Source organism: Scyliorhinus torazame, chromosome 16 (genome assembly GCF_047496885.1).
Source record: "Scyliorhinus torazame isolate Kashiwa2021f chromosome 16, sScyTor2.1, whole genome shotgun sequence".
In the NCBI taxonomy this organism is placed as follows: Eukaryota; Metazoa; Chordata; class Chondrichthyes; order Carcharhiniformes; family Scyliorhinidae; genus Scyliorhinus; species Scyliorhinus torazame.
Genome location: NC_092722.1, coordinates 172,016,205 through 172,042,115, shown reverse-complemented (window position 1 = coordinate 172,042,115; position 25,911 = coordinate 172,016,205). Strand labels below are relative to the sequence as shown.

Below are 25,911 nucleotides of genomic sequence, written 5' to 3'. Positions count from 1 at the left end.
CCTGAAAGATTCTTTGCGTTCTACTTGCATCTTACTGTCTGTGACGACCTTTGATCCAGAACATTTGACTGCAAGGAAAATGTTAAATTTCTAGACTGTTTTCTAGAGTTTGTACTTGATTTTAATGTTCGAAAAACACTTCCAAGTGTTTGCTTCAATTGTCAAGAAATCAATTGTTATTTTCTTGACAATTAAGAAACCAGGCCACGGACTTCCGGTTGCGGCTATGCCTTGGTAGGTCGCACGTTCGGCAGGTCCCGCCGAGAACGGACTTTTGGGCTCTCTAGAGGAGCCCCAACGGCAATTGTTTGACGGCTTCCAATGTGGGAAGGTGACAGCAAGGTCCCCCCTGGCAGTATATGGATTGGACCAGGAGTGGAGCGGTGAAAAAAGTGATCTTGGAGCACCGGAAAGCGAGAGGGAGGAAATACAAGATGGCGGCGGGTGGAGACCAAGCAGCATGGGCGCAGTGGTCACAGGAGCAGCAGGGGTTTCTTAGACGCTGCTTTGAGGAGCTGAAGACCGAAATGCTGGCGCCAATGAAGGCGACAATTGAGAAGCTAGTGGAGACCCAGAAGGCCCAAGGGGGTGGCGATTCGAGAGGTGCGGCAAAAAGCCTCGGAGAATGAGGACGAGATCTTGGGCCTGGCAGTGAAGGTTGAGGCGCACGAGGCGCTGCACAAGAGGTGGGCGGAAAGATTTGAGGACCTGGAGAATAGGTCGAGGAGGAAGAATCTTCGGATTCTGGGTCTCCCTGAGGGAGTGGAGGGGCCCGATGTCGGGGCATATGTGAGCACGATGCTCAATTCACTGATGGGCGCGGGAGCCTTCCCGAGGCCTCTGGAGCTAGATGGGGCTCACCGGGTCCTAGCAAGGAGACCCAAGGCCAACGAGCCACTAAGGGCTGTAGTGGTGAGGTTTCACCGCTTTATGGACAGAGAGTGTGTCCTGAGATGGGCCAAGAAGGAGCAGAGCAGTAGGTGGGAGAATACGGAGATCCAAATCTACCAGGACTGGAGTGCAGAGGTGGCCAAGAAAAGAGCTGGTTTTAATCGGGCCAAGGCAGTGCTCCATCGAAAGGGGGTGAAGTTCGGTATGCTGCAGCCAGCGCGACTGTGGGTCACGTTCCAGGATTGACACCAATACTTCGAAACGCCTGATGAGGCCTGGAGCTTCATACGGACTGAAAAGTTGGACTCAGATTGAGGGTTTGTCGTGGGGGGATGTTTGCTGTGTTTGCTACGTTTGGGGAATGTTCTTTTTGTTAGGGTGCTGGGTGGGGATGGGTGAAGGGATTTGATGGGGAGACTGTGGGAGAGTGTGTGCGTTGGTGCTGGAGGGGCAGACCCCCACGAGGGAAGAGGGGGAGTGGAGGCCCGGGGAGGGGAATTGAGGTAAGGCCACAAAAGGAGCTGCGCCAGAGGGGGCAGGGCCGGCTCAGGAAAGTGCGGGTCTTTTCCCGCTCTAGAGAAGGACCGGGGGGGGGGATGGGTGGTGCTGGAGGGGGGCGCACACTGACTGCCAGGGAGGGGGAGGGGGGATTCTCACACTGGAGGGGGTCGATGGAATGGCGGGAGAGGCCGGGGTCAGCAGGAGTCAGCTGACTTACGGGAGTGGTATGGGGGGGGCAAAAGGGCTAGATATGGATCTAGCGGGGGAGGCGGGGGTAAAGTGGAGCGATAGGGTTGCTGCTGCATTGGCCAAAGGGGAGCTGGAAGTAGGAGAGGTGGTCGGGGCGGGGGTCCGCCGTCTGGGGGACTGGAGGGTGCGGGAGGCGCGGGCACGTGACTGGCCTAGAAAAGAGATGGACAGTTGGCGGGGGGGGGGTGCTGGCGAGCAGCCCCCCAATCAGGCTGATAATTTGGAATGTGAGGGGCCTGAACGGGCTGGTCAAGCGGGCCTGCGTGTTCGCGCACTTAAAGGGACTGAAGGCAGACGTGGCTATGCTTCAGGAGACGCATTTGAAGGTGGCAGATCAGGTTAGGCTGAGAAAGGGATGGGTAGGACAGGTGTTCCATTCGGGACTGGATGGGAAGAACAGAGGGGTTGCAATACTGGTGGGGAAGCGGGTGTCGTTTGAGGCCAAGAATATTGTAGTGGATAATGGAGGTCGATACATGATGGTGAGCGGTAGGCTGCAGGGGGTGCGGGTGGTACTGGTAAATGTATATGGTCCGAATTGGGATGATGCCGGATTTATGAAGCGCATGCTGAGTCTGATTCCGGACCTGGAGGTAGGAAGCTTGATAATGGGGGGCGGATTTCAACACGGTGCTGGAACCAGCATTGGATCGCTCTAGGTCCACGACGGGTAAGAGGCCGGCTGCGGCCAAGGTGCTTAGGGGATTTATGGACCAGATGGGAGGAGTGGACCCATGGAGGTTTGTCAGGCCCCAGGCCAGGGAATTTTAATTATTTTTCCCACGTCCATAGAGCCTACTCCCGGATAGATTTTTTTGTTCTGAGCAGGGCGCTAATCCTGAAAGTGGAGGAACGGAGTACTCGGCCATAGCCATCTTAGACCACGCCCCGCACTGGGTGGAGCTGGAGTTGGGGGAGGAGAGGGACCAGCGCCCATTGTGGCACCTTGATGTGGGACTATTGGGGGATGAGGAGATGTGTGGGCGGGTGCGGGGTGCATTGAAAGATATTTGGAGGCCAACGACAACAGGGAGGTGCAGGTGGGGGTAGTCTGGGAGACGCTGAAGGCGGTGGTTAGGGGAGAGCTAATCTCCATTCGGGCCCATGGGGAGAAGAGAGAGGGGAGGGAGAGGGAGAGGTTGGTGGGGGAGATATTAAGGGTGGACAGGAGATATGCAGAGGCCCCCGAGGAGGGGCTACTCAGGGAGCGACGGAATCTCCAGACGGAGTTCGACCTGTTGACCAAGGGAAAGCAGAGGCACAGTGGAGGAAAGCGCAGGGGGCGAGGTAGTGGCAGCTATGGACGCGGAGAAGACTTTCAACCGGGTGGAATGGGAGTATCTTTGGGAAGTGTTGCGGAGGATTGTGTTCGGGGAGGGGTTTATCGGCTGGGTCAGACTGTTATATAGAGCCCCGGTGGCAAGCGTGGCTACGAATTGGCGGAGGTCGGAGTACTTTCAGCTGTACCGAGGGACGAGGCAGGGGTGCCCCCTGTCCCCCTTGCTATTTGCACTGGCAATTGAGCCCTTGGCCATGGCACTGAGGGAGTCCAGGAAATGGAGGGGACTGGTCTGTGGGGGAGAGGAACATCGGGTGTCGCTATATGCGGACGACCTGTTGCTGTATGTGGCAGACCCAGTGGAGGGGATGGCGGAGGTCATGCGGATCCTAAGGGAGTTTGGGGACTTCTCGGGGTATAAGTTGAATGCAGGGAATAGTGAGCTCTTTGTGGTGCATCCAGGGGACCAGAGAAGGGGGATAGTCGACCTGCCGCTGAAAAGGGCGGAAAGGAGCTTTTGGTACTTAGGGATCCAGGTGGCTGGGAGTTGGGGGGGCCCTGCACAAACTCAATTTGACGCGGTTGGTGGAGCAGATGGAGGAGGATTTTAAAAGATGGGATGTGCTGCCACGCTCGCTGGCGGGCAGGGTGCAGTCGGTTAAAATGGTGGTCCTCCCGAGGTTTCTATTTGAGTTCCAGTGCCTTCCCATTATGTTTCCCAAGGCCTTTTTCAAACGGGTAAGCAGGAGCATCATGGGTTTCGTGTGGGCAAATAAGACCCCGAGGGTAAAGAGGGTGTTTCTGGAGCGGGGTAGGGACAGGGGGGGGCTGGCTCTGCCGAATCTGTGCGGATACTATTGGGCAGCCAATGTGGCGATGATCCGTAAGTGGGTAATGGAGGGAGAGGGGGCGGCGTGGAAGAGGTTGGAGATGGCGTCCTGTGTGGGCACGAGCCTGAGGGCGCTGGTGACGACACCGCTGCCGCTCTCGCCGACAAGGTACACCATGAGTCCGGTGGTAGCGGCAACGCTGAAGATCTGGGGGCAGTGGAGGCGACACAGGGGCGAGGTGGGAGCCTCGGTTGGGTCCCCGATTCGGGAGAATCATCGGTTCGTCCTGGGAAGGATGGATGGGGGATTTCGGAGCTGGCATCGGGCAGGGATTAGGAGAATAGGGGACCTGTTCATAGATGGGACATTTGCAAGCCTAGGGGCGCTGGAGGAGAAGTTTGGGTTACCCCCGGGGAATGCTTTCAGGTGTATGCAAGTGAGGGCGTTTGTGAGACGGCAGGTGAGGGAATTCCCGCTGCTCCCGGCACAGGGGACCCAGGACAGGGTGATTTCGGGTGTATGGGTTGGAGAGGGCAGGGTCTCGGCGATCTACCAGGAGATGAAAGAAGAGGAGGAGCCCGCGGTAGAGGAGCTAAAGGAAAAGTGGGAGGAGGAGCTTGGCGAGGAGATAGATGAGGGTCTGTGGGCTGATGCCCTGAGTAGGGTTAATTCTTCTTCCTCTTGCGCCAGGCTCAGCCTAATACAATTCAAGGTTGTTCACAGAGCGCATATGGCAGGGGTGAGGTTGAGTAGGTTCTTTGGGGTGGAGGACAGGTGTGGGAGGTGCTCGGGGAGTCCGGCAAATCACGTCCACATGTTCTGGTCGTGCCCGGCACTGGAGGGGTTTTGGAGGTGTCTTGCGAGGACTATGTCCAAGGTGGTGAAAGCCCATGTCAAGCCGAGTTGGGGGTTGGCATTATTTGGGGTAACGGACGAGCCGGGAGTGCAGGAGGCGAAAGAGGCCGGTATCCTGGCCTTTGCGTCCCTGGTAGCCCGGCGGAGGATCTTGTTATTATGGAAGGACGCGAAGCCCCCCAGTGTGGAAGCCTGGATAAATGATATGGCAGAGTTCATTAAGCTGGATAACGTTTGCCTTACGAGGGTCTGTGCAGGGGCTCTTCAGGCGGTGGCAACCGTTCCTACACTATCTCGCGGAGCATTAGAAGGAGGTCAGCAGCAGCAGCAACCCTAGGGTGGGGGGGTGGTTCTGTTGGGGGGGGAATGGGGGTGGGTGGGGGGGGCTTCCCTACGATTACCTTTAAATGTCATATGGGGGGGGGCTATTGTACATGGGAAAACCCAATGTGAATGTTTTGTACAATGTACAATGTTTAATTGTTGTGTTTACGTTTCTTTTATCTTCTGTTATTGGGAGGGGAGGGTTTGTCAAAAATTTTGTTGGAAAACTTGAATAAACGTATTTGGAAAAAAAAGAAACCAGGCCATGTGACCTGGTGACTCTTGACCTGGCAGTAGTGCCAACAAGAAGGAAATGAAGATACCGAAGCCATATGTCTGCCAGTCACAAAGGAAAGCTGGAGGCAGAAGGCAATCATCACACAGTTACAGACACAAAGAGAAAGTAGACCGAGACAGAGAGGCGAGCACGGGACCCGTGTGAGGAAAAGCCTGGAAGGCCCTCGACATAATATCAGTTTTCTGTTTGGCAGTAAAAAGAAAATTAGAATTTCAGAAGCTGCTGCGGAAGCAATATATGAGCGAGCTAAAAGTGATTGAATGGTATAAGCTATGAGAAGAGCTCAGAGATGTATTTTAGGACACCGCACAAGTCTCCAACTTTTGTTAGAATACCGGACAAGAACCCCAAACAAATATTCAATTTGTAAAAGAGTGAGGAAAGGATAATTCACCCCAGACCAAAAGATATATTTTATGTTAAAGCAAACCTGAGTTTAAACACAGAATTAACCACATTAGCATCAAAAAAATTGCTTTACATTTATCAAAACAGCACAGGAACAGGCCCTTCAAGCCTGTACCAGTCATGATACCAACAAAGACATTAGCGAACCAGATGGGGTTTTAACGACCATCGACAATGGCTTCATGGTGATCATTAGACTTTGAATTCCAGATTTTTATTGAACTCAAATTTCACTATCTGCAGTGGCAGGATTTGAACCAGGACCCCAAAGCATTACACTGGGTCTCTGATTTACTAGACCAGTAACAATACCACTACGCCACTGCCTCCCCTGCCAGTTAAACAGTTGTTAAGTACAAGTAAAAACTTGAACTTACTATCTACACCTGTCACTAATTCCAATTGAGCAGCCCAATACAGATCAAATGTCATTGATAAATAAAGTTAACAAAACAGGGTACTTGCTTATCTGTGCAGACCTTTGGAGTGAGATCCTTTCCAAGCAGATCCAGTGCTCCTCTGTCTTGTCAGACCCTTTCTGCTCAACATAGCAGTATTTGACAAAACTGCTGTTCAACTTAAAATCTTATAACATACTGCAAGCCTACAGACAGACCAAACTCCTTCCATTAATTAGATAATCTGTATACCGCTACGTTCCATGACCTTCTTAGCTAGGACTAAACAATCCCACATAAACCATCTACACTCCAGGGAATCTCCAGCAATCAACACACACTTCCATTAGCCCTTTATCTGTATCCAAGTGAGTGGTTGGAATGAATGATTACCACATCTTTTACAACTCTTTAATTAGACCTTTAGTAGACACACTGCCTGTATGTATTTTAAACCAGAGTTTTTAATAACATTACTACTATAAATAGGAAGTATAATTTGTAAAAATTTCTATATTCATCACTTGTGAAAAAGCTGAGAGTTTGTATCAGACGACCAGATAATGAACTGGGTACTGTTGGTTTGATTGGTTGCTTGAAAACACTGACAAATACATCATCAGTATAGTCATGACCCAAGGGATCGAGCGTTTATAGTAATGTGCCTTGTTGATGATTGTACCTGTAAGATTCAAGAGATGAAAGCTGCTGTCAGGTAGGATCCCTGAACTACGCTGTGTGAATAAAGAGCAACATACTGTGAAACTTTGTAGCTACCTAATGCTATATGTCTGCAGGGACTGATGGTGCTGCTTGTGATTGTTTAATGGGTGGCACGGTGGTAGAGTGGTTAGCACTGCTGCCTCACAGCTCCAGGGTCCTGGGTTCAATTCCGGACTTGGGTGGCTGTCTTTGTGGAATTTGCACTTTCTCCCCTTGTCTGTGTGGATTTCCTCCGGGTGCTCCGGTTTCCTCCCACAGTCCAAAGATGTGCAGGTTAGGTGGATTGACCATGATAAATTGTCCGTTAGTGTCCAAAAGGTTAGGTGGGGCTACTGGATTACGGGGCTAGGATAGGTCATAGGCTTAAGTAGGGTGCTCTTTCCAAGGGCTGGTACAGACTTGATGGGCCGAATGTCCTCCTTTTGCAGTGTAAATTCTATGATTTAACTATGTTGTGTTGACTATTTAAAGTGAAAGTTACTTTTTATCTGAAGTGTCGTTTGTCTGTTAACTTACATTGAGTCTGAGGTGTTAAAGTAAATGCTACAGAAATAAAATCTTGTAGGTAATTTCATTATGGGGGAGCAATCATAAAATCACAGAATGGTGACAGCAGAGCAGGAGGCCATTCAAATTGCCGCGTCTATGCTTGGTCTCCAAAGGAGCAGTTCACCTCTTGCCACTCCCCTTTTTTAACACTGTATATCTGCCCTTTCTTCCTTGCAGATAACAATCCAATTACCTGTTGAATGCCTTGATCGACTCTCCGCCGACCACACTCTCTCAGACAGTGAATTCCAAATCCTAAACGCTGGCCATGGAAACAAGCCTTTCCTCATAATGCCATTGCTCCTTTGGTCAATTACCTTAAACCTGTGGCCTTCCACCAACGGGAACAGTTTCTCCCCCTCTATTCTGTCCAGCCGCCTCATGATTTTGAATACCTCTATTAAAGCTCCTCTCAACCACTTCTCCAGTGAAAACAGTCCCACCTTCTGTAATCTATTTACATATCCCCATCCCTGAGACAATTATCTAATTTTGAAATCTCTTTATTCTAATACCAAGTGCAATACGTGGATGTTTCATTTCCCAGCAACAGAAGTGTTTACATGGCACCTTAACTGTGTAAACGTGTTTCTCAGGTGGAAAAAGGTAGAGGAACATGGAAGAGCAAAAGGTTAATTGAAATGTTTTAAAGTCGAGTTTGGAAGGAAAGGGAGGCAAAGAGGTCGAGTGATTTAGAGCGGATATTTCAGAGAAAAAGGTCGTGGTACTTGAAAGCTCTGTTACTGGTGGTGGGTAAAGCAAGGTGAAGAATTCCCAAAACTCCAATCATAACATTGGAGAAATGCACGAGGAAATATGAGAGGGTGGAGCAAGTTCGAGGGGCTGCGAGGAGTGAGACTTGGAGACATTTTAAAAAAAATTTAGAGTACCCAATTCATTTTTTCCAATTAAGGGGCAATTGATCCGGACCAATCCACCCACCCTGCACATCTTTGGATTGTGGGGGCGAAACCCACGCAAACATGGGGAGAACGTGCAAACTCCACACAGACAGTGACCCAGAGCCGGGATTGAACCTGGGACCTCGGCGCCGTGAGGCAGCAATACTAACCACTGCACCACCTTGCTGCCCTAGGCATGGAGTAATTTAAAGATGAGGGCAAGGATTTTCAATTTACTGATAACCTAAATCCTAAAGAGCATGGAAATAAGTCGTGAATGGAACAACAGGATGGGTGTGTAATTCTGAAAAGGAATCCTTCTACTTTTTTGACTTGAATGACGAAGTACTCCCAAATCCCAGTATTTAGTCTTACTTCAGCACTGAAGTTTGCATTTAAACAGAAGTGATGCACGATCAATTGCACAGAGACGAGAGTTGAATACAACTGAGGTTTATTACTCTAAGATGTGTGGCCTCCTACAGCAGCTGGCGAAATGGCTGCTGTATGGGGAGCACACAAATTTATATTCCGCCTGTTGGGGGCTTTGATGACGGTGGCAGACGTCATATCGGGGCATGGGATGGTGAAGCGGAATCTGGAGTATTCATCGACCACACTGAGGAAATACGTGTTACGGTCGGTGGAGGGGAGGGGGGGCCCTTTGAAATCCACGCTGAGGCATTCAAAGGGGCGGGAGGCCTTCACCAGGCGCGCGCGCGCGGTCCGGCTGGTAGAAGTGCGGTTTGCATTCCACACACACCTGGCAGTCCCTGGTGATTGCCCTGACTGCCTCGACAGAGTAGGGCAGATTGTGGGCCTTTATGAAATGGTACAACTGTGTGGTTCCCGGGTGATAAAGGTTATTGTGCAGGGCCCGGAGTCGGGCCACCTGTGCGCTGGCACATGTACCTCGGGATAGGGCATCTGGGGGCTCGTTGAGCTTGTTGGGGTGATATAAAATCTCGTAGTTATAGGTGGAGAGCTCGATCCTCCACCTCAAGATTTTAGCATTTTTGATCTTACCCCACTGTGTATTATTGAACATGAAGGATACCGACCGTTGGTCAGTGAGGAGAGTGAATCTCCTGCCGGCCAGGTAATGCCTCCAATGCCGCACAGCTTCAACGATGGCTTGGGCCTCTTTTTCGACGGAGGAGTGCCGAATTTCGGAGGCATGGAGGGTGCGGGTAAAGAATGCCACGGGCCTGCCTGCCTGATTGAGGGTGGCGGCTAGGGCGACGTCTGATGCGTCGCTCTCCTCTTGAAAGGGCAGCGTCTCGTCTACTGCGTGCATCACGGGCTTGGCGATATCGGCTCTAATACAGTTGAAGGCATGTTGAGCCTCGCCCGTCAGGGGGAAAAGGGTGGACTGGATGAGTGGGCGGGCCTTGTCCGTGTAGTTTGGGACCCACTGGGCGTAGTATGAAAAGAACCCTGACTTCCGGTTGCGGCTATGCAGAGCTAAGTTGCACGTTCGGCAGCTCCCGCATGGAACGGACTTTTGGGCTCTTTTCAGGGCCCCCAACGGATGTTTTCAACATTTCCCGGTATGGGAAGAAGACTGCAACATTCCCCCGACAGTGTGTGGCTTGGGCCAGGAGCGGGGCGGCTAAAAAAGTGGTGGTGAAGCCAAAGAAAGTGCGAGGGAAGAAGAGCAAGATGGCGGCGGGCGGGGACCAGGCAGCGTGGATGCAGTGGGCACAGGAGCAGCAGGAGGTTATCCAGCGCTGCTTCAGGGAGCTCAAAGCGGACCTGCTGGAGCCGATGAAGGCTTCTATTGATTAGCTGCTGGAGACCCAGACGGCCCGGGGGTGGCGATCCGCGAGGCTCGACAAAAGATCTCAGAAAACGAGGACGAGATCTTGGGCCTAGCGGTAAACGTGGAGGCACATGAGGCGCTCCACAAGAAATGGCAGGAACGGTTCGAGGAGATGAAGAATCGGTTGCTGCTGGTATGGTCAAGGGGGAGCTGGAGCGAGTAGAGGGTGTTGGGACGGGGGTCTGCCGCCGTGGGGAACGGGCTGGGCGTGGGGCGCGTGGCTGGCCGAGGAGGGGTTATGGCTAGTCGGCGGGGGAGGGGGATCCGGCTGATAACCTGGAACGTAAGGGGGCTGAACGGGCCGGTTAAGCGAGCCTGGGTGTTCGCACACCTGAAGGGGCTGAAGGCGGATGTGGTTATGCTCCAAGAGACACACCTGAAGGTGGCAGACCAGGTAAGATTGAGGAAGGCCAGGTGTTTCATTCGGGGCTGGGTGCCAAAAATCGGGGGGTGGCGATCTTCATGGGAAAGAGGGTGTCGTTCGAGGCGTCGAGCATTGTGACAGACAATGGCGGCAGGTACGTAATGGTAAGTGGTAAGCTGCAAGGGGAGAGGGTGGTGCTGGTCAATGTGTATGCCCCGAACTGGGACGATGCGGGTTTTATGCGGCGCATGTTGGGTCGGATCCCGGACTTGGAAGTGGGGAGCCTGATAATGGAGGGGGGGACTTTAACACGGTGTTGGATCCGGCACTGGATCGCTCCAGGTATAGGACGGATAGGAGGCCGGCGGCGGCTAAAGTGCTGAGGGGGTTTATGGACCAGATGGGAGGGGTGGACCCTTGGAGATTTGCAAGGCCAGGGGCTAGGAAATTTTCATTCTTCTCGCACGTTCATAAGGCCTATTCCCGGATCAACTTTTTTGTTATGAGCAGGGCGCTGATTGCAAAAGTAGAGGATACCGAGTACTCAGCGATAACCATTTCGAATCCCGCCCACATTGTGTGCCGCAGGTCATCCACGAAAACCAGATGGGGTTCGTGAAGGGGAGGCAGTTGAACGCGAATGTGCGGAGGCTCCTGAACGTTATTATGATGCCGGCGAGGGAGGGGGAGGCGGAGGTACTGGCGGTGATGGACGCTGAGAAGGCCTTCGATAGGGTGGAGTGGGGGTACTTGTGGGAGGTGCTGAAGAGGTTCGGGTTTGGGGAGGGATTCGTCAGGTGGATTAGGCTGTTGTACGAGGTCCCGATGGCGAGTGTAGCCATGAACAAGAGGAGATCTGAGTACTTTCGGTTGCATTGAGGGACGAGGCAGGGGGTGTCCCCTGTCCCCCCTGCTCTTCACGCTGGCGATTGAACCCCTGGCTATGGCACTGAGGGAGTCGAGGAACTGGAGGGGGCTGGTTCGTGGTGGGGAGGAGCATTGGGTGTCGCTCTATGCAGCCGACTTGCTGCTATATGTGGCGGACCCGGTGGGGGGAATGCCGGAGGTAATGAGGATCCTCAGGGAGTTCGGGGATTTCTCGGGGTACAAGCTCAACATGGGAAAGAGCGAGCTGTTTGTGGTTCACCCAGGGGACCAGGAGAGGGCGATTGGCGAGGTCCCACTAAAAAGGGCGGAGAGGAGCTTCAGGTATTTGGGGGTCCAGGTGGCCAGGAGCTGGGGGGCACTGCATAGACTTAATTTCACGAGGCTAGTGGAGCAAATGGAGGAGGAGTTTAAGAGGTGGGACGCGTTGCCGCTGTCCCTGGCAGGTAGGGTGCAGTCAGTCAAGATGACGGTGCTCCCAAGGTTTTTATTCCTGTTCCAGTGCCTCCCCATTCTTATCCCGAATGCCTTCTTTAGGCGGGTCAACAGGAGCAAACGGGGTTTGCATGGGCGTGAGGGACTTCGAGGGTGAGAAGGGTGTTCATGGAGTGGAGTAGGGATGGGTGGAGGGGGGGGGCGGCTGGCGTTGCCCAACCTCTATGGGTACTACTGGGTCGTCAATGTGGCGATGGTGCACAAGTGGGTGATGGAGGGGGAGGGGGCGGCATGGAAGTGGCTGGAGACGGCATCTTGTGAGAGTACGGGTCTGGAGGCGCTGGCAACGGCGCCGCTGCCGCTCCCTCCAATGAGGTATACCACGAGTCCGGTGGTGGTGGCTGCCCTCAAAAATTGGGGGGAAATGGGGGCCTCGGTGTGGACCCCGATACGGGGGAACCACCGGTTTGTCCCAGGGAAAATAGATGGAGGGTTTTCGGGGTGGCACAGGACAGGGATAAGAAGGTTGGGTGACCTGTTTGTGGATGGGAAGTTCGTGAGCCTAGGTGAGCTGGAGGCGAAGTACGGGCTCCCCCCGGGAAACGCCTTTAGGTATCTACAGGTAAGGGCGTTTGCCAGGCGGCAAGTGGTGGAATTCCCGCTGCTGCCGCCACGCACGGTACAGGACAGGATGCTCTCAGGGGCGTGGGTTGGAGAGGGGAAGATCTCGGCAACATACCAGGTGATGCAGGAGGAGGAGGTGGCCTCGGTGGAGGTGCTGAAAGGTAAGTGGGAGGAGGAGTTGGGGGAGGAGATCGAGGAGGGGACGTGGGCAGATGTCCTAAAGAGGGTGAACTCTTCCTCTTCGTGCACGAGGCTCAGCCTCATACAGTTTAAGGTGCTGCACAGGGCACACATGACCGGGACAAGGATGAGCCGTTTTTGGGGGGGTGAGGACAGGTGTGTTAGGTGCTCAGGGAGCCCAGCAAACCACACCCATATGTTCTGGGCATGTCCAGCGTGGAGGAATTTTGGAAGGGCGTAGCGAGGACGGTGTCGAGGGTGGTAGGTTCCAGGGTCAAGCCGGGCTGGGGGCTCGCAATATTTGGGGTGGCAGAGGAGCCGAGAGTGCAGGAGGCGAAAGTGGCCGGAATTCTGGCCTTTGCGTCCCTGGTAGCCCGGCGAAGGATTCTTCTTCAGTGGTGGGATGTGAGGCCCCCAAGCGTGGAATCCTGGATCAACGATATGGCGGAGTTTATTAAATTGGAGAGGGTGAAATTTGCCTTAAGGGGATCGGTGCAAGGGTTCTTCAGGCGGTGGCAACCGTTCTTGGACTTCCTGGCAGAATGGTAGACATTGGTAGAAGGTCCTGTCCTGGGTGCTGTACCGTCTGCTCCTGGTGGCGACGGGTTTGCAATCCGGGGTTAGGTTTGCGAATAGGGAAGGTGGGTTGACCTTTCAGGTCGCGAGGCCGCACACAATAAGGGGTGGTAGGGGCCCGCTGAATTTCAAGGTTAGGCTCTGGAGGTTACACTGGAAGTCCAGGCTGAGTAGCAGGGCAGTGCAGAGGTTGGGGAGGACGTAGAGGCGGAAGCCGCTGAATTCTATGCCCTGGACCGTGAGTGTGACTATACAGTACCCCTGGATCGCCACGGAGTGGGATCCGGAGGCCAGGGAGATTCTTTGATTGGTGGAGTGTACCGCAAGGGAGCAGCGCCTTACCGTATCTGGATGGATGAAGCTTTCGGTGCTCCCTGTGTCCAGCAGGCAAGAGGTCTCGTGCCCATCGATCTTCACACTTGTCGAGGCGGTGGCTAAATTGTGCGGGCGAGACTGGTCGATCGTGACCAAGGCGAGCCGTGGCTGGTCGTCGCTGGTGTCGAACAATGGGGTGCCCAGGGGGCACGGGTCCTGGAACAATGGTGGTGCCCATGTGCCGTGGGGAAGACAAGATGGCGGCGCCTGGAGATCCTGAGGTGGACAAGATGGCGGCACCCACGGGACGCACGTGGCGGGGGTTGTAAAAGATGGCAGCGCCCATGGGCCGCACGTGGTCCGAGAAGGGGAAGATGGCGGCGCCCACTGGCCACATGTAGTCTGAGGGGGAGAAGATGGCGGCGCCCACTGGCCGCGCGAGGTGCGTGGAGGTGAAGATGGCGGCGCTCATTGTCCGTACGCAAGTGGGGTCGGGGCAATAGCGGTGACTGAGCGGGCCTGGCACAACGCAGCAAAGTGCCCCTTCTTGCCGCAGGCCTTGTAAAGGGCGGTGCGGGACGGGCAGCGTTGGCGGGGGTGTTTCTGTTGCCCGCAGAAGTAACATTAGGGGCCCCTGGTGTTGGCTGGTTGGCACGTGGCACAGGCGTATTGACTGGGTGAGGCCCCCGGTGGGGCGGCCGTCTGCGGAGTCCACGATGTGTAGGAGGGGTGGGCCGCGTGGCTGGGGGTGTAGGCCTGAATATTGTGCGAGGTGACCATCATTGATAGCGGCAGTTTTTTTGTTGCTGCGAGGTCGAGCGTGGCCCCCTCTAAAAGTCGCTGGCATATGAGGTCTGACCCTATCCCCGTAACGAAGGCGCCCGCATGAGGTGGTTCGAATGTTCCGTGGCCGTGACGGCCTGACAGTCACAGTCTCTGACCAGAGGAATTAAAGCATGCCAGAAATCTTCTACGGACTCACCAGGGAGTTGACTGCGAGTAGAGAGTACGTGTCTGGCGAAGAGCGTGTTCGTCTGCTGGGTGTAGTTCTCTTTCAGTAGCGCCATGGCTTCATCATAGTTCGGCGCATCCTGGATAAGAGGAAAGACATTGGAGCTCAGCCCCGAGTAGAGTTTCTGGATCTTCTGCGCTTCCGGGATTGGGTCTGGTGCAGACCTGAGGTGAGCTTCGAAACAAGCTAGCCAGTGTTGAAAGTCCTTTTTGGCGTCACTTGATTACGGATCCAGCTGCAGGCGATCCGGCTTGATACGGAGGTCCATCTTCTGAAAATCTTAGAGTAATAAATTGATGCACAATCAATTGCACAGAGTCGAGAGTTGAATGCAACTGAGGCTTTATTACTCTAAGATGTGTGGTCTCCTACAACAGCTGGTGAAATGGCTGCTGTATAGGGAGCACACATATTTATACTCCACCTACTGGGCGGAGCCAGCAGGCAGGGACTACCCCCGTACCTGCAGTACAGGGCCTTACCACACATCTCCTAATATATACAACAGTGGTGATTACCACAAGAAGCACCTGATTCATATTCTCAGCTTTGTAAAGCAACACTTGAAGCAAACATAGCTTATTTATGTCTTTTCCAATATCTTTATTTGCTAGGTCATTATCCATTCACCAAATCATCCTGGACACTTTCCCCCTCTGCTTGGTAACTTGTCCTTTGAAGGAAGATTCCGACGCGATCTTCCCGCCTCGTTGCACTCACGCTGAAGCGTAACGAGGCCGGTGAATAGCGGGACAGGCCAAAAACAGGAACCACGCCGGGCGCTATACAGTTTGCGATGCAACCTGCCCGCTCCCGTAGGCGAAATCGGAATCTTGCCGTAGCATGGAGAGAAAGCAATTATCGCTACTTAAGCCCTATTTCCATACAATTAACCAGAGGCACACCTTATCCAAAGTCCTCCCGTCATTCAGCGGCCACCTCAGCAAGTGGTTACGCTGGCGCTGATTAGAGCTCCTTTTTAAAAACGTGAACCTGACGGAAGGACTTCTGTGGGGAGCTGAGGAGGTGAGTAGCCATCTTTGCTCACAGGCAAAGAGCCCGGGAGCGTTATGCTTGCTGTTCCCTGTACTCGGTGGAGGTGAGGGTACCCTCCGTAAGGGTGGGCCGTCATGGAAGGATGGGGGGGGGGGATGCTGGGGAGGGGCAACCGCTTGCTGCACTACCATGCCAACCCCTGGATCGTGTGTATCTGTTCCGGGGGCAACCCTTGTCTCTGCCCGTCTGCCCACGGACCACCCAAACACCCACAGACTACCAAGGCCTCTGACCGTGTGGCTGAACGCTACAGACTCTAGGGAATTAGCAATCATGGTTAAGTGAGCACATCGCAGGGCAGCATGGTGGCGCAGTGGGTTAGCCCTGCTGCCTCACGGCGCCGAGGTCCCAGGTTCGATTCCGGCTCTGGGTCACTGTCCGTGTGGAGTTTGCACATTCTCCCTGTGTCTGCGTGGGTTTCGCCCCCACAACCCAAAGATGTGCAGGGTAGGTGGATTGGATCTGCTAAATTTCCCCTTAATTGGAAAAAAAATGAATTTGGTACTCTAAAATTTAAAAAAAAGTGAGCACTTCACACAACCCAAGTGTGTTCCCGTGTGTGGGCAGGTCATGTAGCATGCGTGAGTCATTGCCTAACATCATAATCAGACTGCAATGCCTGGACAGTGTGCCAGAGCACTGCGGGAGACAACACCATACACGCAGCAGCCAAAATCCGAACACCCAGGGGATGGGACACAGCTCTGGGGGACACGTTCACGGCCGGAGGGTGAGGGGAGTGGGCCAGTGTTCGGTCCGGTTAATGTTGTGAGCAGGTGTCCGGGGTACAGGATCTGGGGCCCGGTGAGGGGGGCCCAGTGCAGCTGGAGTACGTGGGTAGGGCGTTCTGGATAGGGGTGGGTGGGGAGGATCAGTGGGGGAATGGAGGGTCCTGGGTTGGGAGCCATCGCTGTTTGTCGGACTAACATCCTCTCCTAGTGCCTGACAGATATTGAACGCTATGGCAGGGATGTTGGACGCAGAGGTTGCCCTAGTGGTGCTGGTGCTACGAGATGTGGCCAGATGCTGGAGAAGGCGACAGCTGTATGTCTGCAGATGTGCTGGACCCCGCCCCACACCCTGAGGACCCAGAGGGGGAGTCCCGTGACAGCCCTGGGTGTACAAGTGTCGCTGGTCGTCTGAACAGATGACGGATAGCGTATGCCACAGGAGACTCCGTCTCAACAAGGAGATGGTGCGACACCTGTGCCATATCCTCACGGACTTGGCGCCATGTGGAGGAGGAGGACACCTGCTCCTGGAGGCCGTCAAGGTTACTGCAGCCCTGAACGTTTATGTGTCGTGATCATTCCAGGGCTCGAGTGGGGACCTGTGTGGTATCTCACAGGCCATCGCTCGCAGCTGCATCCGACGGGTCACAAATGCCCTGTATGCCCGGGTGGAAAACTGCATCCACTTTGACATGGACCAGGCCCAATAGGGTGCCCGGGCAGCAGGTTTCTCTGCCCCAGGTCCAGGGAGTCACAGATGCCACGCATGTTGCCCTGTGCTCACCGGGCCATCTGGGAGTGCCCTATGTTAACCGAAAGGTGTTCCACTCCCTCGACATACAACTCATCAGTGATCACCAGTTGAAGATAATGCACGTGTGTGTCCGCTTCTCGGGGAGTGTGCACAACAGCTACGTCCTGGGGCAGTCGGTCAACCCCGGCCTCTTCGATGAGTCCTCAGGCTCTTGGGGGATAAGGGATATCTGCTGAGGATCTGGCTAATAATGGCAGTACGGATGCCAGAGACCGAAGCGGAGACCCGGTACAACGAGACCCATGTGGCCACCCTGACTGTCATAGAGCGGTGCATCGCACTCCTCAAGATGCGGTTCCGATGCCTCGACCTCTCCGGAGGTGCCCTCCAGTACCCCAGAGGGTCGCCCGCTTTGTTGTGTTCTGCTGTGCCCTCCCCACCTCGCTGCTCGCTACCACACTTACATTTCTTTCTGGAGAATCGTGCCCTACGTTTTTGAATTGATTTAATTATGTAGCAGAATATTCTTTTAAGATTCATTAAATTAACTATACTTGGGATTAAGGAAAATGTATTTGTACCAGCAACACTTCTGTTAAGCCAATATATATTTTGTATAGGTTTTGTGGCTTTCGCCTTTCCTTGACAGGAGCATTTGGAAACTGGAAACATTTTACTTGTTATTGTGCATTTTTTCCAGAATGAATATTGGATAGTTCCAATATAATACGTTTGCTAAGACTCCGGGCAAGAATATTACTGAAATGCGTCTTTTTCAAATAAACACACATTTGAAAAATTCATATTCCTTGGCCTGTGAAACCATGACAATACAAATTTAAGTAGTGTTGATTGTGGTCCTGAAAGTATTTTGTTAAGCTGTGTACTTGGGGTTACACAGGTCAGTGGCTTAAAGTTGATGTAAGCAGAAATCAGAAGTACAGTATTAAGAAATGACCTTGGTTTATAATAAGCTTGAAATGAGAAAAAAAAATTGACATTGGTCAAATTCCAACTCTCCAATCCCAGTTCCAGCTATTTTATAGTTCTAAATTATCTGAAGTCCTGTTCAGTTTTGATTTGTATTTAGGCATGAACACATATTGTATGAAACTCCTGTTTACTAAGGCCGGTTTGTATGTGAAGCAGCTGCATTCTATACCCAATTACATGATTTCATAGATCTCTGAAAATTGGTTCTATTCACAGTCGGCAATAGAAAACCTCAACACAATCATTTCTTTTCAATTGACAGTGGCAAGGTTGATGACAACATGATCATTGTGTTATAATGATAAGACCACCAAGGCATTTGTACTTTTCATCAAGGCGTTTCACAGAGTAGATACAATTTAATTCACTACACTGTCAGCAATGCTCACATTTGTCTGATACCATTATGCTGCCCGTCTCCACAGTTATAATCACTGTCCTAAGAAAAATGCTGTTAAATGATCTCCAGCAGTCAGAGAAACTCTCAATTAGGCCTGCCACTTTCAATGTGTCAGATTGTCTTATGCACTTGTCCAATTTCGGTTCCAATCCTGTTTATTTACAATGCCTACCAGTAATTATACTTAACATGTCATTAACTGAGAAGGGGGCCCTGCCAAGGAGACTGCCAGAAACTGTGAAGGTTTCAGGGGGAGTTACTGGAAGTCAGCACCATCAGAGGCTTTTAGTCTCTGATGGGATGCTGTGGTAGTGATTATAATGCAAGTATCAAGCTCATCAAGCCATAATTAGATGCCACTCAAATGTGCCACTTGTAATAACAGTGTTGATTCGTGTTTTCTCCGTGACAGCATCTGCTAATTAGTTAAGTGGATTCAGTTGGCCTGTGTTTGCTGCAGATTACCTCAGAAAATGTCAAGGTTACAGATGCTTTCCCGTCACTTTTTATGCGGTGCAAACTTTTCTTTTAATATACTTTGTATTGGGTGCTGTAAAAGATTTTTTTTGAAAGTTATTGTTTAACTTGCTGTTTTCTGTAAGCGAAATGATCACAGCTGAATGCTTCTTTATTACAGTTTCGCAAATGGTGATTGAGGAGGTCAGTACAATGCAAGATCACCTTGAAATTGAGAAAACTTGCCGTGAACGTGCAGAAGTATTTGCTGCAAAGGTATATTACCCAGTACCTTACATAGCCTCCTTTTTCAGGATCTGAAAACTGTAGAACTTCATTCCACTTTCAGACATCTTTAGATTTCTAAGGACCAGGTTAGATGGTATTTAACCGCAACCTACTAGAGCTCTCAGTTGACCGTCATCAATTAGTGTGGGGTCTTTCCATTATGGGGCATTGAGACTTCACTTCACCTAAGTTGCTCAATCTATTTTGCTGTATACTTAAAGCATTAGTTCTGTTTTTCGAACAGAAATTCGTACAAGTAGTGGTAGTCTATACTGAGTGTTAACTATGTACATTGATGTGGTGGGAGATTTTATTCACAGGATTAGCTTTGAAAATGTAGGGCGCGATTCAGCAGACAAGTTAAAGTCAGCTGAATGGCGCATTTAGTGGAGTGTGTCGAAAAACACCCTGCAATTCAACGGCACTTTGCCGGGTTTTGTTTGGCCTCCGTGAGGAACTTCCCATCGAGCCACTCTTTAAGTCATGTCCTGCATTGGCGAGCTCAGCTTGCTATCGTGAATCAGGGTGAAATTTTTACAGGTAACCCCCTCAGCGCCCCATTGCGGTCTTAGGACCCCCCCCCCCCCACTTCACCCAACTTACTTCTTCTGGTTTGAGCCCCCCCCCCCTCACCCCACCTCTTATGGGCAAGGCCCCCCCCGGGCCTGACCCCTGGCAGGGAGAACCTGGCAACTGCCAGCCTGGCACCATGGGAGCTCCCTTGCTAGGCTGGAAATGCCAAGGTTCCCAGGTGCCGGGGGAGTGCTAGAGTGTCACCCTGCCCAGTGCCAGCCCATTTGGGGACCTTACCCTCCCCCAGCGAGATCCCCCGAGGACCCAACATGACTGGTTCATCATGACTTTGTGACCCCGGACCAAACGGCGCCCGGGTGAGGCCTCGCTAATCCCGGGCCCCAGGTGAATCTGGCAAACACACATTTAAATGAGTCTAATGGGTCACTGAAATATGCGCACCTGGATCGCACCCAGAATGGACGGATGCAGACCGGCTCATTTCACAAAAGAACCCTTGCTGCCAAAAGACTGACGAAGCTCCCACCTCCTCAATGAGTTGAATTTGAATGCAGATTCGAGAGGTGAAAGGTTGTGCCAGCTAGAATAGTAAAGCACAATCTTTACAAGGGTAGCAACCATTGTCAATGACATAAACAAATGGTGCAGCTGGGTAATCATTACCAATTAGGAAGATATGTTTGAAGTCAATTCTCATTTACAAGAGTTTTCTGTTTGGTTGTATCAGTTTGACAATCTTAGCATATTTTCTGATCAAGGTTAATGATCTCAGCCGGTATATTGTGTGTATGTTTCACTTTCGGTTATCTCCAGAAAAGAGTTCATCCTATTAATTTCTCTGATGATTACGGGAAAAACAGCAAGTACGCAGACCACTGAAAAATGCTCCAGGGTGGGTCACGCTCTGTAAAGACCTTCTCGATACAGCCTTTTATGTAATGTAGACATTTTGAAATTGTCCTCTACTTAAAGGAAAACTCCGGGAGCTGTAAAGCTGGCTACCGAGGGTCAGGTGACCTTTTGTGATTTCTGCACATTTGGGTGACTGCAACGTTCTTGATTGTGGGTGGAATGCCCTCCCTTGAATGGGAATTCTGGTTATAGAATCACTTGTGGATTTGCACATCCTATTGTTTGGGTATTTAACAAAACTCAAATTCAGTAGCCTGCCCCGATCCCCATTCCCATTCCCCCAGTCTGCGAACTTTAAATGCAGATATGCATCGCTCCTCAATATCCTGCCTTGTCAGAAAAACAACCTCTGAATCACTGTGAAGAATGAAGTGGAAATCTGATAGCATTTTCAAAAGCTACCTTCATCTCAAAATGGTCAGTGTTTCCTTTAAGAAATAGGGCAATGTGAACCACTTTAAACTTTATAAAATTAGGGAGAGCAAAAGGTTGGAAAACAGGTTACAATGATCAAAGGGAGTTGTAGATAAACCAATTTTTCGCAAGCAGGTGCGAACAGCCACCATTTCCTAGCAATGGTTTCTTGTGTGGACAATAGAAGCATTGATCCTGTGGTCACATGATCAAAATTGACGTCAGCTAACAAATCTTATTACTCCAAGAGCCAGTCATAGACAAGCCAGTCTGGAGAGCACAGGGCTAAATCGCTGGCTTTGAAAGCAGACCAAGGCAGCCAGCAGCACGGTTCAATTCCCGTACCAGCCTCCCTGAACAGGCGCCGGAATGTGGCGACTAGGAGCTTTTCACAATAGCTTCATTTGAAGCCTACTTGTGACAATAAGCAATTTTCATTTCATTTCATTTCAGCAGGACACAAGAGGAACCATCCTCCCAACAATAAGAAAGGAACTCTGATTGATTGATTTGAATTAATGTCACGTGTACCGAGGTACAGTGAAAAGTATTGTTCTGCGTACCGTCCAGACAGATCGTACCATACATGAAGGACACACATAAATGCACAATGTAAATTCAGACACAGGCATTGGGAGTGTAGAGAAGATGTGTGAAGAGATCAGTTCAGTCCATAAGAGGGTCATTCAGGAGTCTGGTAACAGCAGGGAAGAAGCTGTTTTTGAACCTGTGTTCTTTGGTGAAAGCGTGTTCTCAGACATTGGCATTTCCTGCCCAATTGAAGAAGTTGGAAGAGCGAGTAACTCGGGTGGGAGGGGTCTTCAATTATGTTGCCGCTTTCCCAAGGCAGCGGGAGGTGTAGACAGAGTCATCGGATGGGAGGCAGGTTTGCGTGATGGACTGGGCTGTGTTCACGACTCTCTGTAGTTTCTTACAGTCTTGGGCCGAGCAGTTGCCATACCAGGTTGTGATGCAGCCGGGTTGGACGCTTTCTATGGTGCATCTGTAAAAATTGGTACGGGTCAATGGGAACATGCCGAATTTCCTTTGTTTCCTGAGGAAGAATAGGTGCTGTTGTGCTTTCTTGGTCATAGCGTTGACGTGGGTGGACCAGGACAGATTGTTGGTGATGTGCACACCTAGAAATCCGACGCCGTCAAACATTTCCACCTCGGCACAATTGATGCAGACAGGGGTGTGTACGATACTTTGCTTCGCTTTCTGAAGTCAATGACCAGTTCTTTAGTTTTGCTGACATTGTTGCCTAATACATTCATAGAATCACTACAGTGCAGAAGGAGGCCATTCGGCCCATTGAGTCTGCACCGACCCTCCAAAAGAACATTCTACGTGACCAACTTCCCAGCACACCCCGTCCTATTCCCATAACCTATCCTTCATATCCCTGGACACTTAAGCAGAAATTTAGCCCGGCCAATCCGCTTAACCATCTTTGGACTGTGGCAGGAAACCGGAGCACCCGGAGGAAACCCACGAAGACATGGGGAGAACGTGCAAACTCCACACAGACAGTCGCACAAGGGTGGAATTGAACATGGGTCCCAGACGCTGTGATGCAACAGTGCTAACCGTTGTGCCACAGAGCCATCAGTCAATCCAGGAAAGGAGACAGGACATAATTTGAATTTGCCGGCAAGGATTCATCTCAACAGAGGCTCAGCTACAACTTTGCCTGAAAACCCAGAGACTTCTAACGTCCAAAGAACCGTGAGAGAGAACCCATCCAGGCTTGCAACTTTGTATCTTAGAAAGGACTGATAGGTTATCAATGGAATAACAAGCAACAAAGTGCACGATTCTTGTCCAGAAATCATCTTATGTGTACACGTGTCTATTGCTTGTGGGACTGAGTGTTTTTGCTGCATTTACATTTTGGGGGTGTTCGATACACGTTTTTCTTTTTTTCTGATTTAAATTTACCGGAAAGCCTGTCTCATGTCTATTGTTAAAAGTCACAACACAACGTGCAATAGAGATTCACCAGGATGTTGCCTGGGCTGAAGGATTTCAACTATGAAGAGAGGGTAGATAGACTGGGGTTGTTTTCCATGGAGTTACAAAGGCTGAGGGGGGAACCTGATCGAGGTGTACAAGATTATGAGGGACATAGATAGGGTAGATAGTGTAGTGATATTCAGATATCAATATACCTGATCAATGTAGTACAGTCATTTCAACACTAGATGTCTCACAGTCAGATACTATAAGAACTGGATTCCTGCCTTTTCTAAGTCAGATGATGATGATGCAGATGATTCAGAACAGTGAACAAGCAAGACATAGAATAGCTAGAGTGAGAGAAGTTAGAACTAGTTTGTTATAATAGTTTATAGTTATATACAGCATTTCAGCAGCCCGGAGGGAAAAGGCTAGCAGCCTTGTGAAGAAATCTGTTCCTTGATTCAACCTCCATCCCCCCAAGTCAATCACCTGTGAGATGTTCATACACCACTTGGACCTCTACTTACCATCTCTGGAAACTTTCATGCATTCCCTGTCAGTAAACGATGAGATACCCCATTGTGAGGTTTTCATGCAGCCTTGTCAGGGTCCATCTTCCTTCCCCTTGGTTTTATCTCTGGCTTCCATTGCTCAACTATCTCCTTGCCCTCACTCTCCTGTGCCACCCCCTACACAGTCGCCCTTGTCTTCATCCGTCCACACCACCCCACCCCCAACCTCAAACTTTAGACCTTTGTAGCAGTGGCTGCTTGAGTCCGCAGCATAGTTCTGTGCAGATTGACACTGGTGTGTGGCACCGGGGGGGGGGGGAGAAAACCCCTCCATTCCCCAAGACGGTGACACTGGCGAGTCCAAGGGTCAAGCAGCATGGTGCTGTCAATGAAGACCAGCTCAGCATGGAGATGGTGGGCAGCAACAGGTTGCCCCAGCAGAATAATGAACAGCACATCAGGAGCAGCGCAGCACTATGGCAGAAAGCCTTTCTTGCATTCAACTCAAAGTCTCTTGCAGATTGAGGGTTACCTTGTGCGCGCCACTCTTTAGCAATCAGATTTCATACCAACATGATTTCACACAGCCTAAAACAAAAGTAAAAAGCTGACAGACAGCCCAGCTCCACCCACTCTCTGACATCACTGCAGTAGTAAACACCCATATCTTAAAGGTACTCTCACTACAGATATTTATATACACACCCATTTATAAACACCCATTTCTTAAACGTACTCTCACATGACAATGACCATAAGACCATAAGACACAGGAGCAGAATTATGCCACTCGGCCCATTGAGTCGGCCCATTGAGTCTGTGCAGATTGACACTGGTGTGTGGCACGGGGGGGGGGGGGGGGGGGGGGAGCTGATATTTTCTCATCCCCATTCTCTTGCCTTCTCCCCATAATCCCTGATCCCCTTATTAATCAAGAACCTATCTATCTCGGTCTTAAAGCCGCTCAGTGATTTGGCCTCCACAGCCTTCTGTGGCATGACTATTACTTGTCACTTATCAGCCGAAGCCTGAATGTTGTCCAGGATTAGCTGAATATAGGAATGGACAGCGGCATCACCCGAGGAGTTGCGAATGGTACTTTGCAATCATCAGTGAACATCCCCACTTCAGATCTGATAGAGGGGAGGTCATTGATGAAGCAGCTGAACGTGGTTGGACCTAGAACACAATCCTGAGGATTTACTCAGCTGCTCCTCATATGACAATACTTTCATCCCAGGAATCAATCTAGTGAACCTTTGTTGCATCGCTTCCAATGCAACTATATTCTTCCTTAAATCTGGAAACCAAAACTACACAATGTTCCAGATGTGCTCTCACCAATGCTCTGCACAATTGTAGCAAGACTTCCCCGAGCCAGAGGACAGCGTCTCAGAATAAAGGGTAGGTCATTTAGGATTGAGATGAGGGGGCATTTCTACACTCAGAGGTTAGTGAATCTTTGGAATTCTCCCTCCCAGTATCTCAGTCATTGAGAATATTCAAGGCAGAGATCAATAACTTTATAATATTAAAGCCACCAAGGGACATGGTGCGGTAAAGTGGTGTGGGAAAGTGGTGTTGAGGTGGAAGATCAACCGTGACCTGGTTGAAAGGAGAGCAGGCCTGACGGGCCAAATGGCCTACTCCTGAGCCTATTTCCAATGTTCTTATATTCTTGTACTCAAATCCCTTGGCAATAAAGGTCGACACGCCATTTGCCCTCCTACTTTCTTGGATCTGCACACTAACTTTGTGTTTCCACTCGGTGCTGAAGATGGTTGTAGATGCTTCGCCCTTGTCTTTTTTACTGATATGCTGCTTCCCCATCATTGAGGATGGGGATGTTTCTGGTGCCTCCTCCTCCAGTTAATTGTGTTATTACTCACCACCATTCATGACTTCATGTGATAGAAATGGAGAGCTTTGATCTGATCCATTGCTTGTGTAATTGCTTACCTCTGTTTATAGCATGCGGCTTCCACTGTTTGGCATACATGTTATCCTGTGTTAATTTGTAGGTTGGCATCACATTTTTAATTGTGACCAGTGTTGCTCCCGATAGGCTCTCCTACATTTGTCAGGAAACTAGGGTTAGTCACTTGGCCTAGTGGTAATGGTAGAGTAAGGGATATGTTTAGCCATGAGGTTACATCTTCTGGTGGAATATAATCCTGCTGCTGGCCCACACTGCCTCATGAGCTTTTATAGCGAGCCTCAACCTATGCTACTTATCACTGTGGTATTCTCCCATCCCACCCCCGGTGCGTTTGGTGGTGGGCGGCAACGGAGAATCTAGCAGGAGCTAAATCGTCGGAAACCGGCCAGTGTACAACCACGTTGCAATTCTCCAAATGGCAAGTTATTGGCGGGTGGGTCTTCCCATGGATGGCGGTGTGAACACAATTTTCATCTCACAAATTCTCATTAATACAACAGCATCCCGTCAGGCCTTCCAATCTTGCATCACGACAGTGTG

The 25,911-nt window shown here is 50.9% G+C and overlaps 1 protein-coding gene across 1 annotated transcript in view; it reads left to right on the top strand.

Moving 5' to 3' along the window:
- The window catches only part of shtn1 (shootin 1), a 139,658-nt gene that overhangs the window by 26,809 nt on the left and 86,938 nt on the right, over positions 1–25,911 (top strand). The window contains 1 exon segment of the mRNA XM_072477633.1: positions 18,992–19,086. Within this exon segment, the coding sequence (XP_072333734.1) occupies positions 18,992–19,086 (95 nt within the window).